This window comes from Panthera onca, chromosome D4 (assembly GCF_046562875.1).
Source record: "Panthera onca isolate mPanOnc1 chromosome D4, mPanOnc1 haplotype 2, whole genome shotgun sequence".
Taxonomy (NCBI): domain Eukaryota; kingdom Metazoa; phylum Chordata; class Mammalia; order Carnivora; family Felidae; genus Panthera; species Panthera onca.
In genome coordinates this window covers 60,542,896-60,560,685 of record NC_138351.1, presented here as the reverse complement: position 1 = coordinate 60,560,685, position 17,790 = coordinate 60,542,896, and the positions used below count along the sequence as shown (strand labels likewise).

At 50.3% G+C, this 17,790-nt stretch overlaps 1 protein-coding gene across 1 annotated transcript in view; it reads right to left on the bottom strand.

Moving 5' to 3' along the window:
• CCDC180 (coiled-coil domain containing 180) overlaps window positions 1-17,086 on the bottom strand; it is a 60,139-nt gene extending 43,053 nt beyond the window's left edge. The window contains exons 1-10 of the mRNA XM_060609263.3: window positions 16,962-17,086; window positions 15,509-15,699; window positions 12,524-12,612; window positions 11,402-11,505; window positions 10,188-10,316; window positions 9,980-10,090; window positions 9,761-9,856; window positions 7,255-7,418; window positions 5,788-5,907; window positions 2,402-2,481 (exon numbers count right to left, since the gene is read on the bottom strand). Of these exons, the coding sequence (XP_060465246.2) occupies window positions 2,402-2,481; window positions 5,788-5,907; window positions 7,255-7,418; window positions 9,761-9,856; window positions 9,980-10,090; window positions 10,188-10,316; window positions 11,402-11,505; window positions 12,524-12,612; window positions 15,509-15,699; window positions 16,962-17,030 (1,153 nt within the window). The 5' untranslated portion in view covers window positions 17,031-17,086. The remainder of the gene's footprint in view (window positions 1-2,401; window positions 2,482-5,787; window positions 5,908-7,254; window positions 7,419-9,760; window positions 9,857-9,979; window positions 10,091-10,187; window positions 10,317-11,401; window positions 11,506-12,523; window positions 12,613-15,508; window positions 15,700-16,961) is intronic.
• Window positions 17,087-17,790: the final 704 nt, after the last annotated feature.

Sequence of the window (17,790 nt, the reverse complement as noted above, 5' to 3'; positions counted from 1 at the left end):
GAGGCCGGAATCTCCTTCCTTACAAAGTCCCAGACAGCCCAAGATAAGGACCTCAAATGAGTTGTCTTTATCTGCTTTGAATCCATTCTAACCCTCATTCTTGACTCCATTTCAAGGCTAATAAAACCTTTTTCAGATGGCTGTACCAAATCATAAAACAAGGGTGTAAACTAATCAGAGTTTACAGATCGTGTCTGTGGTTAATTCCTTAAGTGAACGGACTAGCAGAACACTCAGATGCTGACTGATTGATTTTCTCTCCTACGCTTCTACTGCTTCCCACTTTACAATCAACTCAGCACAACTCTTGGTATAGAAGATAAGCAGCTGATGTTTAACGTTCCTGGCAGTTCTAGAAACTGAAAGACAGCACAAAGATGCTGCGGTGGCTAGTCTTTGACAAGGGCTGAGGAAGAGGATGGGGCAGAGGGAAGCTGGGGATAGATTTAGGACCCCAGGGAGGGCAGACATGCGGTGGAACTGTGAGGAGAGGCTCTGAAGCTGGTTCCTCCATCCCCAGGGCAGCTTCCTAGGCCAGCACATCCTCACCCTGATCTGTGCTTCCACACTTCTGTACCGCGCTGACCTCTTCCCGCTCTGACCTCATCGTCTCCAGCTCAGAACTCTGCCCTGGGTTCCCACTCCCTCAGGACGAAGCCCAGCCTCCCCCACAAGGTCACGTGGCCAGCACAGTCTGGCCCCTTGGCATGTTCCCGCCTCACCTGCCATGTTCTCCTTTCCCCCAAAGCCCCAGCTCTGTCTTGCCCCTGAGCCTTCTCATGTGTGCTATTCTTCCTTCCTGGAAAGCTCTCCCCAGCCCTGGGCTTGGCTGACTCTAACTTGCCTTGCAGTTCTTGACCGGATGATCACTTCCTTGGCAAGATCTCATATGACCCTTAACCAAGCTGTGACCCCAGAAATACGCTGGTCACCTGTCTGCTCTGCTGTAACAGCCTGCGTGGTCTGATTCTGCTCTGGACTGGAAACACCCAAGGGGTGATCCACCCTGTTGGTTATCAGGGCCCAGCACCATGTCCATCTGTAGGAGGTGCCTGATAAATGGCAGCCATTGCTATCATCTAGGGTCTTGGGACATTTACCCTCGGCATTGTAAGTATATCTTTGCAATTCTTTTTTTTTTTTTTATGTTTTTATTTATTTTTGAGACAGAGAGAGACAGAGCGTGAGCAGGGGAGGGGCAGAGAGAAAGGGAGACACAGAATCCAAAGCAGGCTCCAGGCTCTGAGCTGTCAGCACAGAGCCTGATGTGGGGCTAAAACCCACAGACTGTGAGATCATGACCTGAGCCAAAGTCGGACGCTCAACCGACTGAGCCACCCAGGCGCCCCTACCTTTGCAATTCTAAACCTGAGAGCCCTGGGAGCAATGGTGGGTACTATTAACCAAAGTACCCAGGTCAAGTGCAGGTGTGACACTTCATCAGCTGTGTGACTGTGGGCGTGATCCTTCACCTCTCTGAGTCCTTCTCTATCACAGGGGGACAACGACACCACTGACCTTACCAGTTGCTGTCAGCCCCAAAGGAGACGGAAATATCATATATCTTCTAAATCAAGGCTTGACAAACTTTTTCTATAAAGAGGTAGATAGTAGATATTGCCGGCTTTGCCAGCCATAACGTTTGTGTTGCAACTACTTGTTTCTGTTATTGTAGAGCAGAAGTGGCCAGACACAATATATAAGCAAAGGAGATCAGCTGTGCTCCAGTGAAACTTATTTGTAGACAAGCAGGGACCCATGGCTAGGAGTTTGAGGGCCTTTGATACAGAACATTTTTAAATATTACCATTTATTATTGAACACTCTCCATGTAAGCCAGGCATTGAACTACAACTGGACTGTAGGCTGTAATTCTCATATCAACTCCACAAGGTAGGTACCTTTATTATTCCTCTTGAGATCCCTATATTATACAGGAGCAGTTTAAGCCAAGAGACACCATGACTCCCCCAGGGTCACAGAGCTGGGACAACACAGAGCTGGGGGTAAAACCCACATCTCTCTGACTGCAAGAACACATGTTTGGCATCTCACATGCTTAGGATCTGACCCCCAAGCTGTCCTCACAGGAGGTCATTGGAGCCATTGCTCTGACTCCTTGCTGGGGTCAAGGTTCAGGGGTCAGAGTGTGTGGCTGGTGTGGCTGCCAGCTGTGCAGTGACCAGGAAGCTGTGGGAGGGAGGAAGAGGACTCCACCAAGCAAGGTTTCAGAGATCCTACATGAACTCCCAGAGTTCACTCTTCCACCCACATTCCCTCCTTCCTCCAGGGGGACTTGCCCTCACCCCTGAATTCATGATAGACTCTCACAGAAATGATTGGCTACTACTTGAACAGAGTTCTGAAGAGACCCGAGTGGAATCCCACAAACTTCACTCACCGAGGTGCTTATTTAGGGAGTTGAGAGAAGAATGCCATTCAGTCAGCTGAGCTTTGCTGTAATTGGGGGGCAGAAGGTCACTGGGGAAGGAAGATATGACAAGTAAGCCATGCTTAGGTAAAATGTTCACTTACCAGAATTGGTAGCATCTTCAAGGAATGTAGCCCCAGAGTAGTATCTATATAAATACTGAAGAAACAAATGATGTGCTGGGGATTCCTGATGCCAAAAAATATCACTCATAAAAGGTCTTTTTTAATATCAACAAGTCTGTTATTTAGAAAATCAAATTGAATTTTCCTAATGGGAAAAAAACCAAACAATTCACATCACTTGACAAAGAAAGGAAGTCTACGTCTAGGAATAGAATCCGAGATAACGATATGAAATGCATACAAACTTTATGCATTAAGAGAGTTGCTTAACAGTACTGTTTATAAGCACTCAAAAAAATCATAAATAAATTTCATATCCAACAATAGGGATCTAAGTAAAGTACAGTGAATTCTCTTCTGAAGTCATTAAAAATAGTGTTGCAGGGGGGCTCCTGGGTGGCTCAGTCAGTTGAGCGGCCAACTTCAGCTCAGGTCATGATCTCAGGGTTTATGAGTCTGAGCCCCACATCAGGCTCTGTGCTGTCAACCTGTCTGCCAGAGCAGAGGCTGCTTGGGATCCTCTGTCCCCCTCTCTCTGCCCCTCCCCCACTTGTGCTCTCCCCAGAATAAATAAATATATTTTTAAAAATACTGTGGTAGGGACACCTGGGAGGCTCACTCAGTTAAGCTTCCAACTCTTGATTTCTGCTCAGGTCATGATCTCAGGAAGGGTGAGATCTAGCCCTGCACTGGGGCTCTGCACTGATGGTGCAGAGCCTGTTTGAGATTCTCTCTCTCTTCCTCTCTGCCCTACCCCCCAAAACCCCCTGCCTGCCCCTCCCCTCTGGCTTGCTTGCCTTCGCTCTCTCAAAGAAAAAGAAATAGTGTGGCAGATTGAAAGATGGACAATATCATTAGCTCCTCCCATCAGTCTATTTCTCCACCCCTGGGGCTGGGCTTGGCCCCGTGATTTGCTTTGGCCAATGAGACATTAGCAAACAAGTGGAGGCAGAGTTGGAAAGGCTTGGGTATTTGCCTTGCCCTCTCCTGTTACAGGCAGACTCTGCCACCACCACCAGGCCTCCCAGCTGGGATTAGCCTCCTGGAGACTGAGAGAGCAAGTGGAAAGAACCTCAGCTGCCCCAGCCTAGGCTCCAGATGCAGGAGTGAGGCCACTCTAGACCATCCAGGCCCAGCCAAGCCAGCGCAGACCAGGAGGAACACCCTGTGGGAAACAGCCCGCAGAACAGCGAGAAACAAGAAATTCTGGTTGTTTTAAGCCACTAAATTTTGGGTGGTGTTTAACGGTGTGGAAAGATGATCAAGGCTTTGCAACTTTAAGTTGTACGTTCCAGCCTGTGTTTGTAGTATACACCTCCAGACACAAATTGTGTCGTGTCTTCACCCCTTTCTATACTCCCTGTGAAGGAGCTGCTGGGTCGCGTATCTGCACACCCTTGCCTCTGATTTCATAGAGTAGCCTCCAACTTCCTCAGGTCAGGTTGAGTCACACCCCAGCTCCATGCTCTGCCTGCAGATGCTGCCATTTTATAGTGTTTCCCAGTGGTGTCCAGAAGCACCAGGGAATACATTTTTCTCTGTGTCTTTGGCCCTGTCTCTCCCTTCCATTCAGGCAGGTAGCCAGCCAGCGCCATGTTCACAGTCTGTCAGAGATATGGTGGTGCAGAAAAGACAGCAGCCTAGAAATCTTTCTGGACTTTGTTCTCAAAGACTAAGTTCTGGGGAGAGCCTAGAGCACTGATGATGGAAGCCTGAGCTGGAGTGGGCCGAGAGCCCTGCAGGGGGAGATGGGCTGGCAGCTGAGAGCTGAGGACCAGGGTTCTCTCCTCACCCAACAGAAGGGGGCTGGAGGCAGGGGTGGACAGAGAGGATGGCAGGTGCCTGGCAGTGGCAGCCTGGGTCCTGCTTCCTGGTGGAAGACTGTGGGGGCAGCTGCCAAGACCCAGGTCCCCGGAGGGAAACACTGCCTGGGTATGAGGACATTCGGGCTCAGGGTAGCCTCCTCAAGATTCTCACATCCAGCTGTCTGGAAAGGGCAGCAGTTGCCCTCAGGCATGTGGGTGGATCAAATATAGAGGAACAGACTCTATCACCAGGCTTGCATTGGATGGGGTTTCACAGTTCCCCTCCATGGACAGGACCCCAAGAAAAACTGAGTTTTGCCCAGTTCAGGGACTCAGAGTCAGAAATAAATATAGAGTGGGGCACCTGGTGGCTCAGTAGGTTAAGCGTCCGACTTGGTTTAGGCTCAGGTCATGATCTCACGGTTCGTGAGTTCGAGCCCTGCATCGGTCTTTGCAATGATGGTGCTCAGCCTGCTTGGGATTCTTTCTCTCTCCCTCTGCCCCTCCCCTGCTCGTCCTCTCTGTCTCTCTCTCTCTCTCTAATAAACAAATAAACTTAAAAAAATTTAAATTAGTATAGAGTTACAGGAAACAAGAAAAGCTATTTACTTTATGTTGATATTTTTATTCACCTTGTTAATTTTACACCTGCACGAAAATGTGTCTGCCCTGGAGGAGACTGTGTGAGGTTCTAATTGTCACTGATACTTAGGAGAACTTAGGTTCTGTGGTGGGGAGACAAGAGGGTAACCCAGGGTTACCAGGGTTAGGGGTAGGAGGGCCCAAGTTTCATAGGAAAAGGAGGAGCATTTCCCAGCATGTGAAGTGTCTCCACTTGCAGAACCACGCAGGCTCCATCCCTTTACTGAGGGTGGATGCTATAGGACCCCCACATAGTGGGCTTCCAAGGTCTAGAACATTCACTGTGCCCCTCACCAAACAGCTTATTAAGGATCAGAACTGAGTGGGCCTCTACACATCCACAGCCTCTAACAGGTTCCCTGTCTGATGGCAACAGCCTCCTCACTAACCTCCAGGTTTCAGCCTCAGACCCTCCGACTCACGCCCGAAACCGCAGGGCTGTTGGAGACACTCTGCTCCCCACCAGATCTTAGAAAAAAATCCAACCCCTTAACCTGGCCCCTCCTCCCCCACTAACACCCCACCCCCTTTGCCATTGCCTCCTTCCACGTTTCTTGGCACAGTCACACTAAACTTCTTTCCCAGCAAATGTGTCATGTTCTTTGTCACCACTGGGGCTGGAATGCCCCAGAACAAAGGCCCAGCCAGCCAGCGCAGGACCAGAGAACAAGGAGATGGCCAGGCCTGGAGGATGCCCCAAGAGAAGGGTCAAGGCTGAGGACTGTGACTGCCTCCCCCATGAACCCCCAAAGGCACCCATCCCCAGGGACCCCTCTCAGTGTACCAGATGGTGCAGAGATGCTCCAGCCGCTTTTGCTGCAGGGCTTTCTGGTTCTTCAGCATGCTCTCTATCTCCTTCTTCACGTCTGGAGGAGCCCGGATCCTCTCACTGGCCATGAACTCACTGGGTGTCCAGACACGTTGGCACCATGGAGAGGAGGAGCAGGGTGGGGGGGTGGGAAAGAGGGGATGAGGCCCATGGTAAGAACATTCACAATCTAAGCACCCTTACACCACTTCAGCCCCTCCCTCCCCATTGTAGGCCTCTGGGGCAATGATGAGAGGGGGGGATCGAAGAGCCAGGGGGCCACCAGCGAGACTCTGGAGTTGAGAGCATGTGACCACTGGGCACAGATCCGGGTGTGGGTCCCGACTGTGGCCTGCCAGCTCTGTGACCTTGGGCAAGTCAGTCCCTTCCTCTGAATCTGTTTCCTCTTCTGTAACGGAGCTAATGAGAATACCTTCCACAGCAGGACCCAGTGAGATATTGCAAGCAAAGCCCCTAGCACCATGCCTGACTCATGGGAACTGCCCAGTAAATGCCAGCTCCTGCTATCACTGTGGATGATTACTGACATTTGTAACTTCCAGGCCCAGACCCAGACCAGTCACTTTCCATAGAGCACCTTGCTGATCATCACTGAAACCCTGTCACTGGCGCATCATCACGCCTGTCTGCATAAGGAGAGAAAGGCTCCGAAATGTTCAAGTGCTTGATCAAGGTCACAGGGAAAGTACAGGTGGAGCCAGGTCTCAGTATGCTTTTCTTTCACCCGGGGTGTCAGACTCTGGTGTTCTCCATCTGGAAATCCAGGTGTACAGATGGCCTCCCATCCCCAGACCCACAGCACAGACAGACAGATATTCTTTGGCATCCTCAAATATCTTGACCTGACAAGCAAAAGAAAGCCTTGTTTGTTGGCCAAAAGCTGCAGGATCCTTGTGTCGGTATTAACAGAAGTGCCACCTGGCAGAGGAAGCAGGGAGATGAGCCCTCTCTTCACCCCTGCTCCCATGGGGACCAAAACCTGAGGGACCACCATTTGTCTTGGCCCAGTAACACAGGGTTCTGAGTAACAGTCGAATGGAAATTGGGCAGATAATCAGACTGGTGTTTTCAAACAATTTGTACTGTGATAATTCAGAAAATGCTCATGCAATAACATTTATGAAGAAAATAAGACAGAAAGTGACATATACAGTATGGGTCTAAAGAAGCCTGGGAAGAAATATACCAAAATATCAGCTGTGCTTCTCACTGTGGTGAGAAATTAGTAATGATTTTTAATTTCTTTTTTATACTTTTATCTACTTTAACTTTTAAAAAGGAAAAGAGCACATATTTTTACCCCCAGAAGAACAGGAGTGTTTTGGAGCGAGGACAGAAAGGAGGGTGAGGACCACCGGCTTGCTGGGCCGGCCTTCCAGGTGGGCTGGGGGGAGGCTGTGGGAAGTGTGGGCGGACACGGACCTGAAACTCTGCACCAGGGCCTGCTTCTTGAGAGCCTTCCAGGTGTCCACCAGGCCCTGCCAGCGGCGATGGGCCTTGAGCTCCTGCTGCAGCGTGGCCTCCATCAGGTTGACAAACAGCTGGGCGATGGCCCTCCGGTTGCCCAGGAGGGCCTGGTTTATGACCTGTGGTACAGGTGGGCAGGCTCTACATGAGGTGGGGGCTCTCCAAGGTCAGAACAAGGTTCAGTTGGAGATGGACAGGGGGAGGCTGCAGAGGGGCCAGGTGAGGTGCCGGCAGAGGGCCTGGGGCCCAGCGGGGCTGAGTAGGGCAGTGGCAGCATCTGAGGGGCACTGAGGGGTCACTGGGCACTCACGGAAGTTGCCTGGGGCTGAACAGCCGTGGACTGTGACAGGGGTCTTTCCTGAAGACTCACCTATGAACCTTGACTTAAGCATGTGCCTTCAACCCAGCCCCAAGACCGTATCAGATTGTTAAAGAAGCTGATTTTAGCTCACTGGAGATACGTACTCCAGTGGGTTCTTAGTGTTTAGCTGTTTTCTTTCCTTTTCTTTAAATGAATTTGTTCCAAAAGCAGAGTGCTCATGCCATCAGGGACCAGTCAGTCACCTATGGTTGTGATGAGAACGAAGACCCAATTACCAAATGAGACCAGGGCTAGAACATTCTTCTGTAGTCCTCCCAGTGATCCTCACCGGGCATCCTTGGCATGGCAGTGGGGACAATTCTTCATGGTGTGGTACTGTTCTGCTTTTAGTAGCCTGCCCCCCTCAATGAGAGCAGTCTCTCCCATGCCCCCAGGGAGTGGAACAGCCAAATGTCTCCAGAATTCCCCAAAGCTCTCGGGGCACCGCCCTGGAGCAAGGGTGGGAACCTGCCAAGCTCAGCGGGTAGACATTCCAGTAACAATTTTCACTGGAACCTGAGGTTTATTGCTGGCTCTACTTCCTAGCTGGTGGTGGGGGGAGAGGGGGACTGGCAGGTATTTCCTAAACCTCCAATTCTTCAGCCATAAGGCGAAGATAATGTTATTGGCAGCACAGGGATTCTGTGAAATTAAATGAGATAAATGCACATAGAGTAAGTAGCAAGTGCCTGTTGTTGTAATGAGTAAAATACGCATATGGACGTCAGACATTGAAACATCCCCGGGATACTGCTCTGACCCCACCTAAGGGATCAAATGGATAAAAGTTAGAACTCTTGTTTCTTTCAAATGACAGTGGCTACTGCTGAGACCTCTTTTGTCACCCCCTCCCCCCAACAGGTACTGGTTTAAGTATCGTTACCCCTGTTTTATGGGCAGGGAGTTCCAAGTGCAGGAGCGGAGTTAGTTTGGGAGCTTGTGTGTCTGGGCAGTGGAGAGGGAGGTCTGTGCTCACTCCCTGTCTGTGCTTCATCCAGGACTCCAAGATGTGGACCCGAACAGGAGCCCATCTGTGATTCTGAGTGCTGGGTTCCTTTCACCCCGTGTATTGCCGGGAGGCCTCCGCAAACCCGGCTTTCTGCACAGGCCCTAGAAGCCCATGCAAGCAAAATGTGCTTCTGAGTAGCCAAAGGAAGCAACAACATGGATGGGCCTAGAGGGTATAACGCGAAGTGAAATAAGTCAAAGAAAGACAAATATCGTATGATTTCACTCATCTGTTGAATTTAAGAGACAAACAAAGAAAAAAAAGAGACAAACAAAAAACCAGACTCTTAACTGCAGACAACTGATGGTTGCCAGAGGGGAGGGGGGTGGGGGGATGGGTGAAACAGGTGAAAGGGATTAAGGGTACACTTGTCATGATGAGCACCGAGTAATGCACAGAATTGTTGAATCGCTGTACTGTGCACCTGAAACTAATATAACACTGCATGTTAATTATATTTGAAGAAAATACATACACACACAAACATCCGTACATAGTGTCTTTTCACATGGCAGAGGAGTCAGGCTTAACTCTGACTTTGGAAATATTATGAACAACCTTGAATTTCTTGTTTTCTACACCCAAAGAAAGCAGCTGGGCGAGGGTGGGGTATGGACAGGGAAGCAGTGGGGACAGAGACCGGAGACAGGCCTGGTTCAGCACTAGACGCTGATGGCCAACAAGAAGGCAGACAAGCACCACTAGGAAAACAAACGGAGCAGGCTGGGGTCACCTGTGAGGGCACAAACCACTATGAGACCAGGACAGCTCCACCATCCAGCACCTATTGCATTGCACATGGTGGCTGAGACACGGCCCAGTAGGTGCTCGTAAAACCATCAGTGATGAAACCAGTGCTGCTGTGTTAGGTAATCGGGATTAAGACAGCAGGGATGTAGGACACGCACTTTAGAGAGACTTCTACTGAAAATACTTAATAAAAACTCTGGTTCTGAACCCAAGCGACTAACCCGAGTCAGTTGGAAATGTGACACATGAGAAGCCCATCGGTCCTGAGACACCAGGTTCTGGGGCATCCTCAGGTCCCGCCCCTTCTGTGGGTTGATCCCCTGCACATGAAAACCACTCACCATGGCTTCCTTATTTATCAGCGTGTACACGTCGGGCTGCATGAGATAGGAAGTTTTCTCTATGATTTCCACATATTTCTTCAACACGCTTCTGAGCTAGAAACAACAAGGTGTCATTGTTAATGACTTTCTTTTCCTGGAGACCTGCAAGCAAAGAGACGATGCCTCACAAACCCCACAGGTGAAAACCACCAAGAGCCCATTCGCAGGCCAACTCACTTTATCTGCCCGAGAGAACTCGGTCGAGGTCAGTGTCTCATCCAGCTCCTTAATCCCCTGCTTCTGGAACTGGAACTTCTCAGCCACCTGATCCCACAGCTCCATCAGGGTCTATACCAAGAAGCTGGGGTCAGGCCGGGAGGACAGATGGCAGGGAGGGAAGGAGTGGGACCCCGGTGGGGCAAGCCCAGCCACAGGGAAGCCCTACTTGGATGGTGTAGTCTTCGAGGTTGATGTCACTTTCCACATTTTTGAAGAGCTGGTCGATTTCCTCATCAGACGCCGCCAGCTTTTTTAAAAGAAGTGCTCCTGGCTCTAAGATGAGAGTTTCCATTTCCTACAACAGGCCAGTAGGGCAATGCCTGTGGTCTCAACACCACCAGGGCAGGGGGAGCCCGTCCCTTCCCCCAATTCTCTGCCCTGTGGTGGGAAAGTGCTAGCTGTGGTCCTGCCTCAAAACTAATAATCATTACCTAGACCTAAGGAGCTAGGATTTACTATTCACAGCCAGAGCACAAGGGCAGGCACCATTTATCTGGGCATGTGCCATGTGCTGGACACTCTGCTCTAGGCTAAAGCCCTTGTCCTCAGACTCACTTGGTCCTCACCACAGCCTGTGAAGTAGGTACTGGCATCAGGCGTGGCCCATGGTTGGGGCTCAACAAACATCCATTAAAGAAGTGGCCAGTGAAAGGATTCCAAGTTTACTTCAGATAAGGAAATTGAGGCTCAGTTATGTTGTATGACCAAAGCCACAGAGTCATGGACAAAAGTAGGGCTCATATACAGTTGGGACAGATGAGTAAAGCAATGACTGGCTGGGGGAGCTTCTTGGTGCTTTGGGTACAGAGCCAGCTGCATGAATCCAAGGGAATGACAGAAGTCAGAGAAGACATGGGGAGAGAATGGTGACTGCAGTCCAGGGCTCAGAGAAGAAGGGCAAAGAAGGGCCTCATTTAGGGAATATTCTGGGGACCAGGGTGGTTAGAGACGGAATGTCTCTGGAGAGGAACAGAGAGCCAAGTGAGGGTGGTACCAAAAGGCCAGATAGCATGAGGGGTGGGAAGCCAGAGGGCCAGGCCCTTTGGGCCCTCATTAGTAGGACTGCGTAGGGAGATCATGGGCTGGGCTTTGGCATCAGCCCTGGAGTCCAGTTCCCAGCTGGCCCCTTATGTGCCAAATCAGGCAAGACTTTGTGAGCCTAAACTGTAAAGTGGGAGTAACAGTGGTACCCGACTTAGAGAGCTGTGCTCATAACGAGCACTCATCATGAGCCACTCAAGCTGGCTACTCTGATTTCATCTACACCACTGGTGAGCCACTCAGGGCCTCTGAGCTGGGCGGGAAGGGAGGGTGGGTGCAGTGACAAGCCTGCCTTGAGAATGGCCCCAGAACAGAAGGGGAGAGAGGGAGCAGTCTTACCATCCCAATCTGAGCAATCTCCTCCTTAAAACTCCCCAGAGCACTCTCGTAGCCCTGCCTCTTGGAGTCTCTGTCCAGGGTGGTTGTGCGGATCCTCTCTGGAACTGGGGGAGAACAACAGAGGTGAGGAGGCTGCCCTCAGAGCTCCAAAGCAAGGGGAGGGCTCTCAGGAAAAGGCAGCAAGGCAGAAAGTGCCTTGGTTCAGGAGATGGACCCCCAAACCAGGTCACAGTGTCAGAGGCTTAAGGAAAAAGAGAAAAAACAAAGGTGATCTGTAAGTGCTATAAGGAATGAAGTCTCACATACACAGTTAAATGCCAGAAAAAGTTTCCAAATGGTAGGTACAGAATGGGACCGTTTATGTTTTTTTTTTTAAGTTAATAGAAGCAAATACATATACAAAGAAGAATAACCAACACTTATATAGCACTTATTATGCACCAGGCATCGTTCTAACTCAATTACCACTCCTGAAGAGGCCAAGAGGCAGGTTCTATTTTTTCAGCCCCATTTTACAAGTGAGGACACTCAGGCATGGGGGTTAAAGAACAAACACAGCAGTGGCTGAGCAGGGGTTTGGACATGAGCCATCTGCTCTAGAGTCTGCATTCCCGTCTTGTGCTCTGCGGTCCCCTGAATCTGGACACCATGTGATTTCATGGTGGGGAACATTCTTGGGAAGAGAAGCAGTGCTATCATGAAGGGAGAGTTTTTCCTTTCTGTTTATCTCCTTCCTTTGCTTTTCCACAGTGAGCCTGACTGGCTCAGTGGTAGATAGCACATGTGACTCCCAATCTCAGGGTTGTAAGTTCAAACCCCATGTTGGGTGCAGAGATTACTTATGGTGAGTATGTATCATTTTTTTTTTTTTGATCGTAAAGGAAAAGAACCTTCCTCTATAGTATGAAGGAAGACAATGCAGATTGAAATGCTCTTGTGAAATTGCAATAAAGCAAGGAATATCCTTTACCAGCTGACTTTCATCGGTAAATTCTGACTGCGCAGAGCCCCCTGCTCTCTCCCCAGCTCTCTGCACTGAGGAGAAGGTCCAGAGGAGTAGGCTCAAGGGAGGAGCCAAGGGGAGAAAGCCAGCCCTGCCCTCATAGCTGAACAGAGACTCACCTATGGTGTCCATGAGGCCCCGGACCTCTCTGGCTTCAATGATGCTCTCACTTTCTTCAGCTTTTTTCTTCTTGATTATTTCCTTTTCCCTGAGGCACAAGTAGAGGAAACAATAACTCCCAGCCCCCTCCCCTACCCCAGGGCAGCTCTGGCACAGAAGGGAGTCTTCAGAGAGACCTCACACATTGGTGATAAGGTCCACCCCATTCCAGAGAGCCCCGAGTGTATGCCAGACTCCCAACAGACGCTGCCTGGGTATCTGCCGCCAGTAGGCACCATGGTCCCTAGACAAGAAATCAGGGTCTGCTTCTGTTCTGGCTGCAAACCAAGCGTGGGTAGTAGGCAAGAACCATTTCCACATGGGGAAACTGAGAACAGTAGGGCATGATCAGCCTGGGAAAGGCAGGCCAGTGCTGAGTATTCAGGATTTGCTCCTTCAGCAACTCATCATCCTATGAAGCAGTCACAATAACCCCCTTGACAGGGATGAGGGGAGGGCGCTTAGAGAAGTGATTATACAAAGCACAGCTGAGACTCCCTGACCCACATGTGTCATGCCAAGGTCCATGGTCCTTGGGGTTTAGGTGTGGGAGGAGAAAGCTGAGACCCCAGAACAAGCTATCTCAGCAGGGAGGACCAGGGTGAGTGAGAATGACCTTAGCTTTGGAATAAAAATCTCTGAACGCACTGTCCATAGGACAAGCACCACAGAAATGCAACAGGTCTCAATGACACCTGCCATTCCTCCAGGCCTCCACATGTGCAGCGCTTTCTAGTCATTTCTCATCCAATCCTCACTGCACACCTACCAGCAAGGAAGACTGCAGGGCCTAGACTGACCCTCCAGAGGTGGGTCTTTCAGTCTTGTCAATCAGGTGCCCGTGGACTAAGGTGGCTCTTTGGGTACCTGGGTGCTCTGACTACTGAGCTAATGGCTCTGGCTCCTCGGGCACTTGACCCGAGGACTTGGGTCTACACTAGTGCTGATCTATCCCTACCTTGGGCTCCTCTTCTGCTCACCCAGAGGCCCTGCCCTGGGTGAATGAACACACAGATTCACTGGCTTTGGCTGGCTGAACTTTCAAGAAGGGAACAAGGGACTTCAGAGAGACGCCAATGCTGAGTTAGTGACCCCAGTCATTTTGAGGGTGGCAGAGCCTGGCAGGTTACAAACACATCTTTCTCCCTGTCACAGGCCACAGGAAGTTGTCTAGATCTACGTCCAGGGCAGAGCTGACTTTGTCTCGGGAAGCTAGCACAGCACAATGCCAGCACCCTCTATGGAAAGTGCCTTTCTGGGGCGCCTGGGTGGCTCAGTCGGTTAAGCGTCCGACTTCGGCTCAGGTCATGATCTCACGGTCCATGAGTTCGAGCCCCGCGTCGGGCTCTGTGCTGACGGCTCAGAGCCTGGAGCCTGTTTCGGATTCTGTGTCTCCCTCTCTCTGACCCTCCCCCATTCATGCTCTGTCTCTCTCTGTCTCAAAAATAAATAAACGTTAAAAAAAAAAAAAAAGAAAGTGCCTTTCCTAAAACGCTGTCCTGTGGATGCTAAGAGCTCCTGATGGATGCTATATCTGGTTATTGGGATAATGGGTGACCTTAGGCTAAACTCTGGGGAAGGGGGGACCCTTAGGAGTGATAGGTAACTCACAAGTCAGCTGAGAGGGGACTTAAACCCTTGTAGGAGCCAAAGTCACAGCCAGGGGCAGCATCAACAGGCCCCAGATGTCTGTGCTTCAATCCCCACACTGGGCATCAGGCACATGGGCTAGAGAACACCGACCTCCAGTCTGGGCTTGGTGGCCAGTGGGTTTGCCCATCAGTAGGTAGTTAAGGGTGCTGAGGGTCAGAAGCCTCAGGGGAGATTTCTCTGGGAAGAGTCAAAGGTCAGGTCATCTCTGCCCCAAAGCAGGTGAAAGAGAAAACAAAGACAGGTAGAGAAAGACCGACTTCCCCTGCCAAATCCCAGAGGGGACTGCGGCTTGCTCAGAGCTTGAAGAGCAAAGGGAAGATCAGCTCCAGGCGCCCCAAGCTCCCCGGTGAGGAAGATATTGCCCTTCTTTTCCTTTTCTTTCCTTTCTCCCTGCTTGAGGAGTCTGAGCTCAGGGAGTTGAAATGGCATACTCAGGAATCTCAAATTTCACTCCTGATCTCTCTGCTCCTAGACCATATGCACCCATCTCAGGGAATGGCGCCTGCTCTGTCCACCCAAGCACTCGTGGTACAGACCTCGGGCTCTTGGGACCCCTCTCCTCCCTCCAATCCACCACCTAGTCTGAGGGGTTCTGCCTCTAAAATACACCTGAAATACCCTACTCTCCCTCTTGTAGCCCCACCAGGCTTAGAGGGACAGCAGCAGCCTCCTCCCTGGCCTCCTGGTCTCTTCTTGCCACTCCCTACATTCTGCAAACAACAGCCAAAAGGCCTTAAAAAGGCAAATCAGCTGCTCACTTCAGTAGTCCAAAATCCCAACTGTGGTCTGCAAGCCTATCCCAGTCTCATCTACCGCCCCTCCCCTCCAGGCCCACTAACTTCTTCAGCCTTCCAGAGTGGACCAAACCCTCCCTGCCTCCGTGCCTTGCCCCATGCATCTATTCCCTCATCCTCTGGTCTCCGCTGAGGCCCCTCCTCAGGGGCTTTCCTGACCCCTGTGCTACCACTGTCCTCTGGGTCAGAGCCTTCCCACCTTTAGGGGGACTTGCCTATTTATTTATTATCAAGGCCTCAAGTTCCAGGAGAGTGGGATCCCCAGACCCAGTACCTGGTCCTAGGCACTCAATCAATAATTACTGAGAGGGGAGGAAGAGGAAGAGAGGGAGAAGCAAACAGTGGAGCAAAGTAGGTGCTATTACCTCTCTCTCTCAGAGGAGATACTGGGACTTCATTCCTAAATGGCACTCATCTTGTGTGAGGGCTTTCTGAGTTTCTAAAGACTCTGGCACACCCCCCCGGGTGGGGAGATACAGTGTGGACCACAGGACCCACCTGTAGAGAACAGGATTTTCTGTGACCCAGTCATTGGGTAGGCTGTGCACCCACTTCCGCTGCCGAGGACACATCATCTCCCCTTCAGGAATATCCATCTTCTTCATCAAGGGCTTCCTGCCATTCTTTGGGGTCATGGAACTCTCCACAGCGCGCTTCCTGGTGGCTGCCAGAGAGCGGACCAGCTGCACCTGAATGCACAAAAGATCCGGTGGGGGGTCGGAACTGCAGACTCCTCAGCACCCAGGGCTCACTCTGCAGTCTTAGAAGGACACGTGAGAACTTGCCAGCAGGAAGGCACTTTGCAGGGAGGCCTTCAACCCTCCGGTACATTCCATGCAAGTACCCCCCAGAAGACATTCAGCCATCTAGAAGGGTATCTCTTAAGAAATTTAGTGAGGACCAAGATGCTTATCCTAGCATCTTTTATAATCACAAGGAATTAGAAAAATGGGGCTGTCCAATAGCAGGGGACTGGTCGAGTAAACTTCTTATGTCCCTCCAGTGTAATGCTAGGCATTTATTAAGAATGAGACTTACAAAGGACTATTTATGACATAGGGAAATGTTTATGATATGATATACCATAAAACATCTTAATTAAAAGCACAACTTAAAAAAATTATAACCCAAACTATACAGTGTGATCTCAAAATTTTAAACTCATAGAAAAATGACCAGGAGAAAGTGTGCCAAATGTTAAGAATGGTGTGCTGCCTCCAGGCGGCAGGATCATGTGAGTAATTTGTTTCTTTGGCCTCCATATACTTTTATAATTTCCAAGCCTCCTACATAGAGCATTATTTAGGGCTCAGAGTAGGAATGAAAATTCCTTTTAAATAAGCAGTACAGAACATCAAAGGAAAGGTTCGAGTTTGTGTGTTTCTTTTAAGATACTGTTCTTGTCTGTGCAGTTTTTTATAGACAAGTTTTTTATAGGCAAGGCAATTCCAGCAACCTATTTGGCTGTCAAGAGAGTGTTACTTTAATACACTATGGGAAGTCCTGGATTAACAACTGGGCAGCCTCTAAACATCTTGAAGTTGCATTAATGCCCCTTGACATGCAAAAGGTCTGTGCAATACCGTTAACAGGGAAGAAGCAGGTTTCAAAACACTGTTATAGAATCAAACCCAGGTTTTAAAAAGAAAAATTAGAAACGCTTTGGTGCATAGGAAAAGGTCCCAAGACACCCACTGGTTAATTTTGGCGATTTCTGAATAATTTAACTTTTAATTTAACTAAAACTTTAATGTACATTTTTTAATTTTCAAGAACAGACATTCTAATATTGTATTCCTACACTTTAAGAACCAATAAGAATTATTTTTTAAATCAAAACAATTTCAAAGCCCTTATTTCATTGGGTTCCCGGACAAAGAAGCCTTCAGAGGGAGGGAGGTTTGGGGTGCAGAGGGAAGAGGGCACAGAGGGACACAAGGGACACACCTACCTCAGCCTCGAAGATCTGCTGGTAGACCTTCCCGCTGGGAACCTGGGTCACCTTCCCCACTGAGGACATCTTGGCCGCTGGCTGAACGGGGCGCCCTGTTAGGAATTCATTGTCTGGGAATCATGTCAGAGGTTTGGAAACCGAAGCCCCAACCTCCAGGACAAGTCCTCCGCCTAGGACCTGCGCCCCTCCCCCCCCCCCCCCCCCCCCGCCCCCGCGGGCAACCAGGCTGGGGCAGGACCCACCCCACTGCTCTGAGAAAAAGCAAGCCCCGCCCCCCTCCCTCAAGCCTCAGGGGTTTCATTTTAAGCAAAAGTAAGGAGTGGCAAAGAAGCAAAAAGGAGACAAACCTCCGGCAAGAACCGAACTCCCGGAGAAGGCTGGCTTTTCCAGCCACGCAGTGTGCAAATCCAGAGGACTTTGGTGGGGAAGAATAATAAATCGTTATTGTTTTGTGCTTCACTCTCCCAAGCTCTCCTGGGAAAAGTGCTCAAGGTGTCATCTTGGATTTCAACCTGGCCTTGACCCCCCAAACTGGAGCTGAACAAAGTTGAAGGATCCCTGACTCCCTCCTTCCCCCACTCCCCGCCAAGAGTGGACAAAGAGAGGCGGAAGTAGAGGGAAGGAGCAGCCTGACTCTGGCCGTGCTAATTAGGCACCTAATGTATGCTGAGAAGACCCAGCAGGCTCCTCTCACGCCACCAGCCCGCCAGCCTACCGAGGAGCGCGGTGCAGTCCCCGGCCATCCCCTCTAAACCCGGCCAATGGAGGGAGGCCCTGCGCCCGGGGCTGGCGCCCCACCTGCAGAAGGCACCACTAGCCAGGGCCA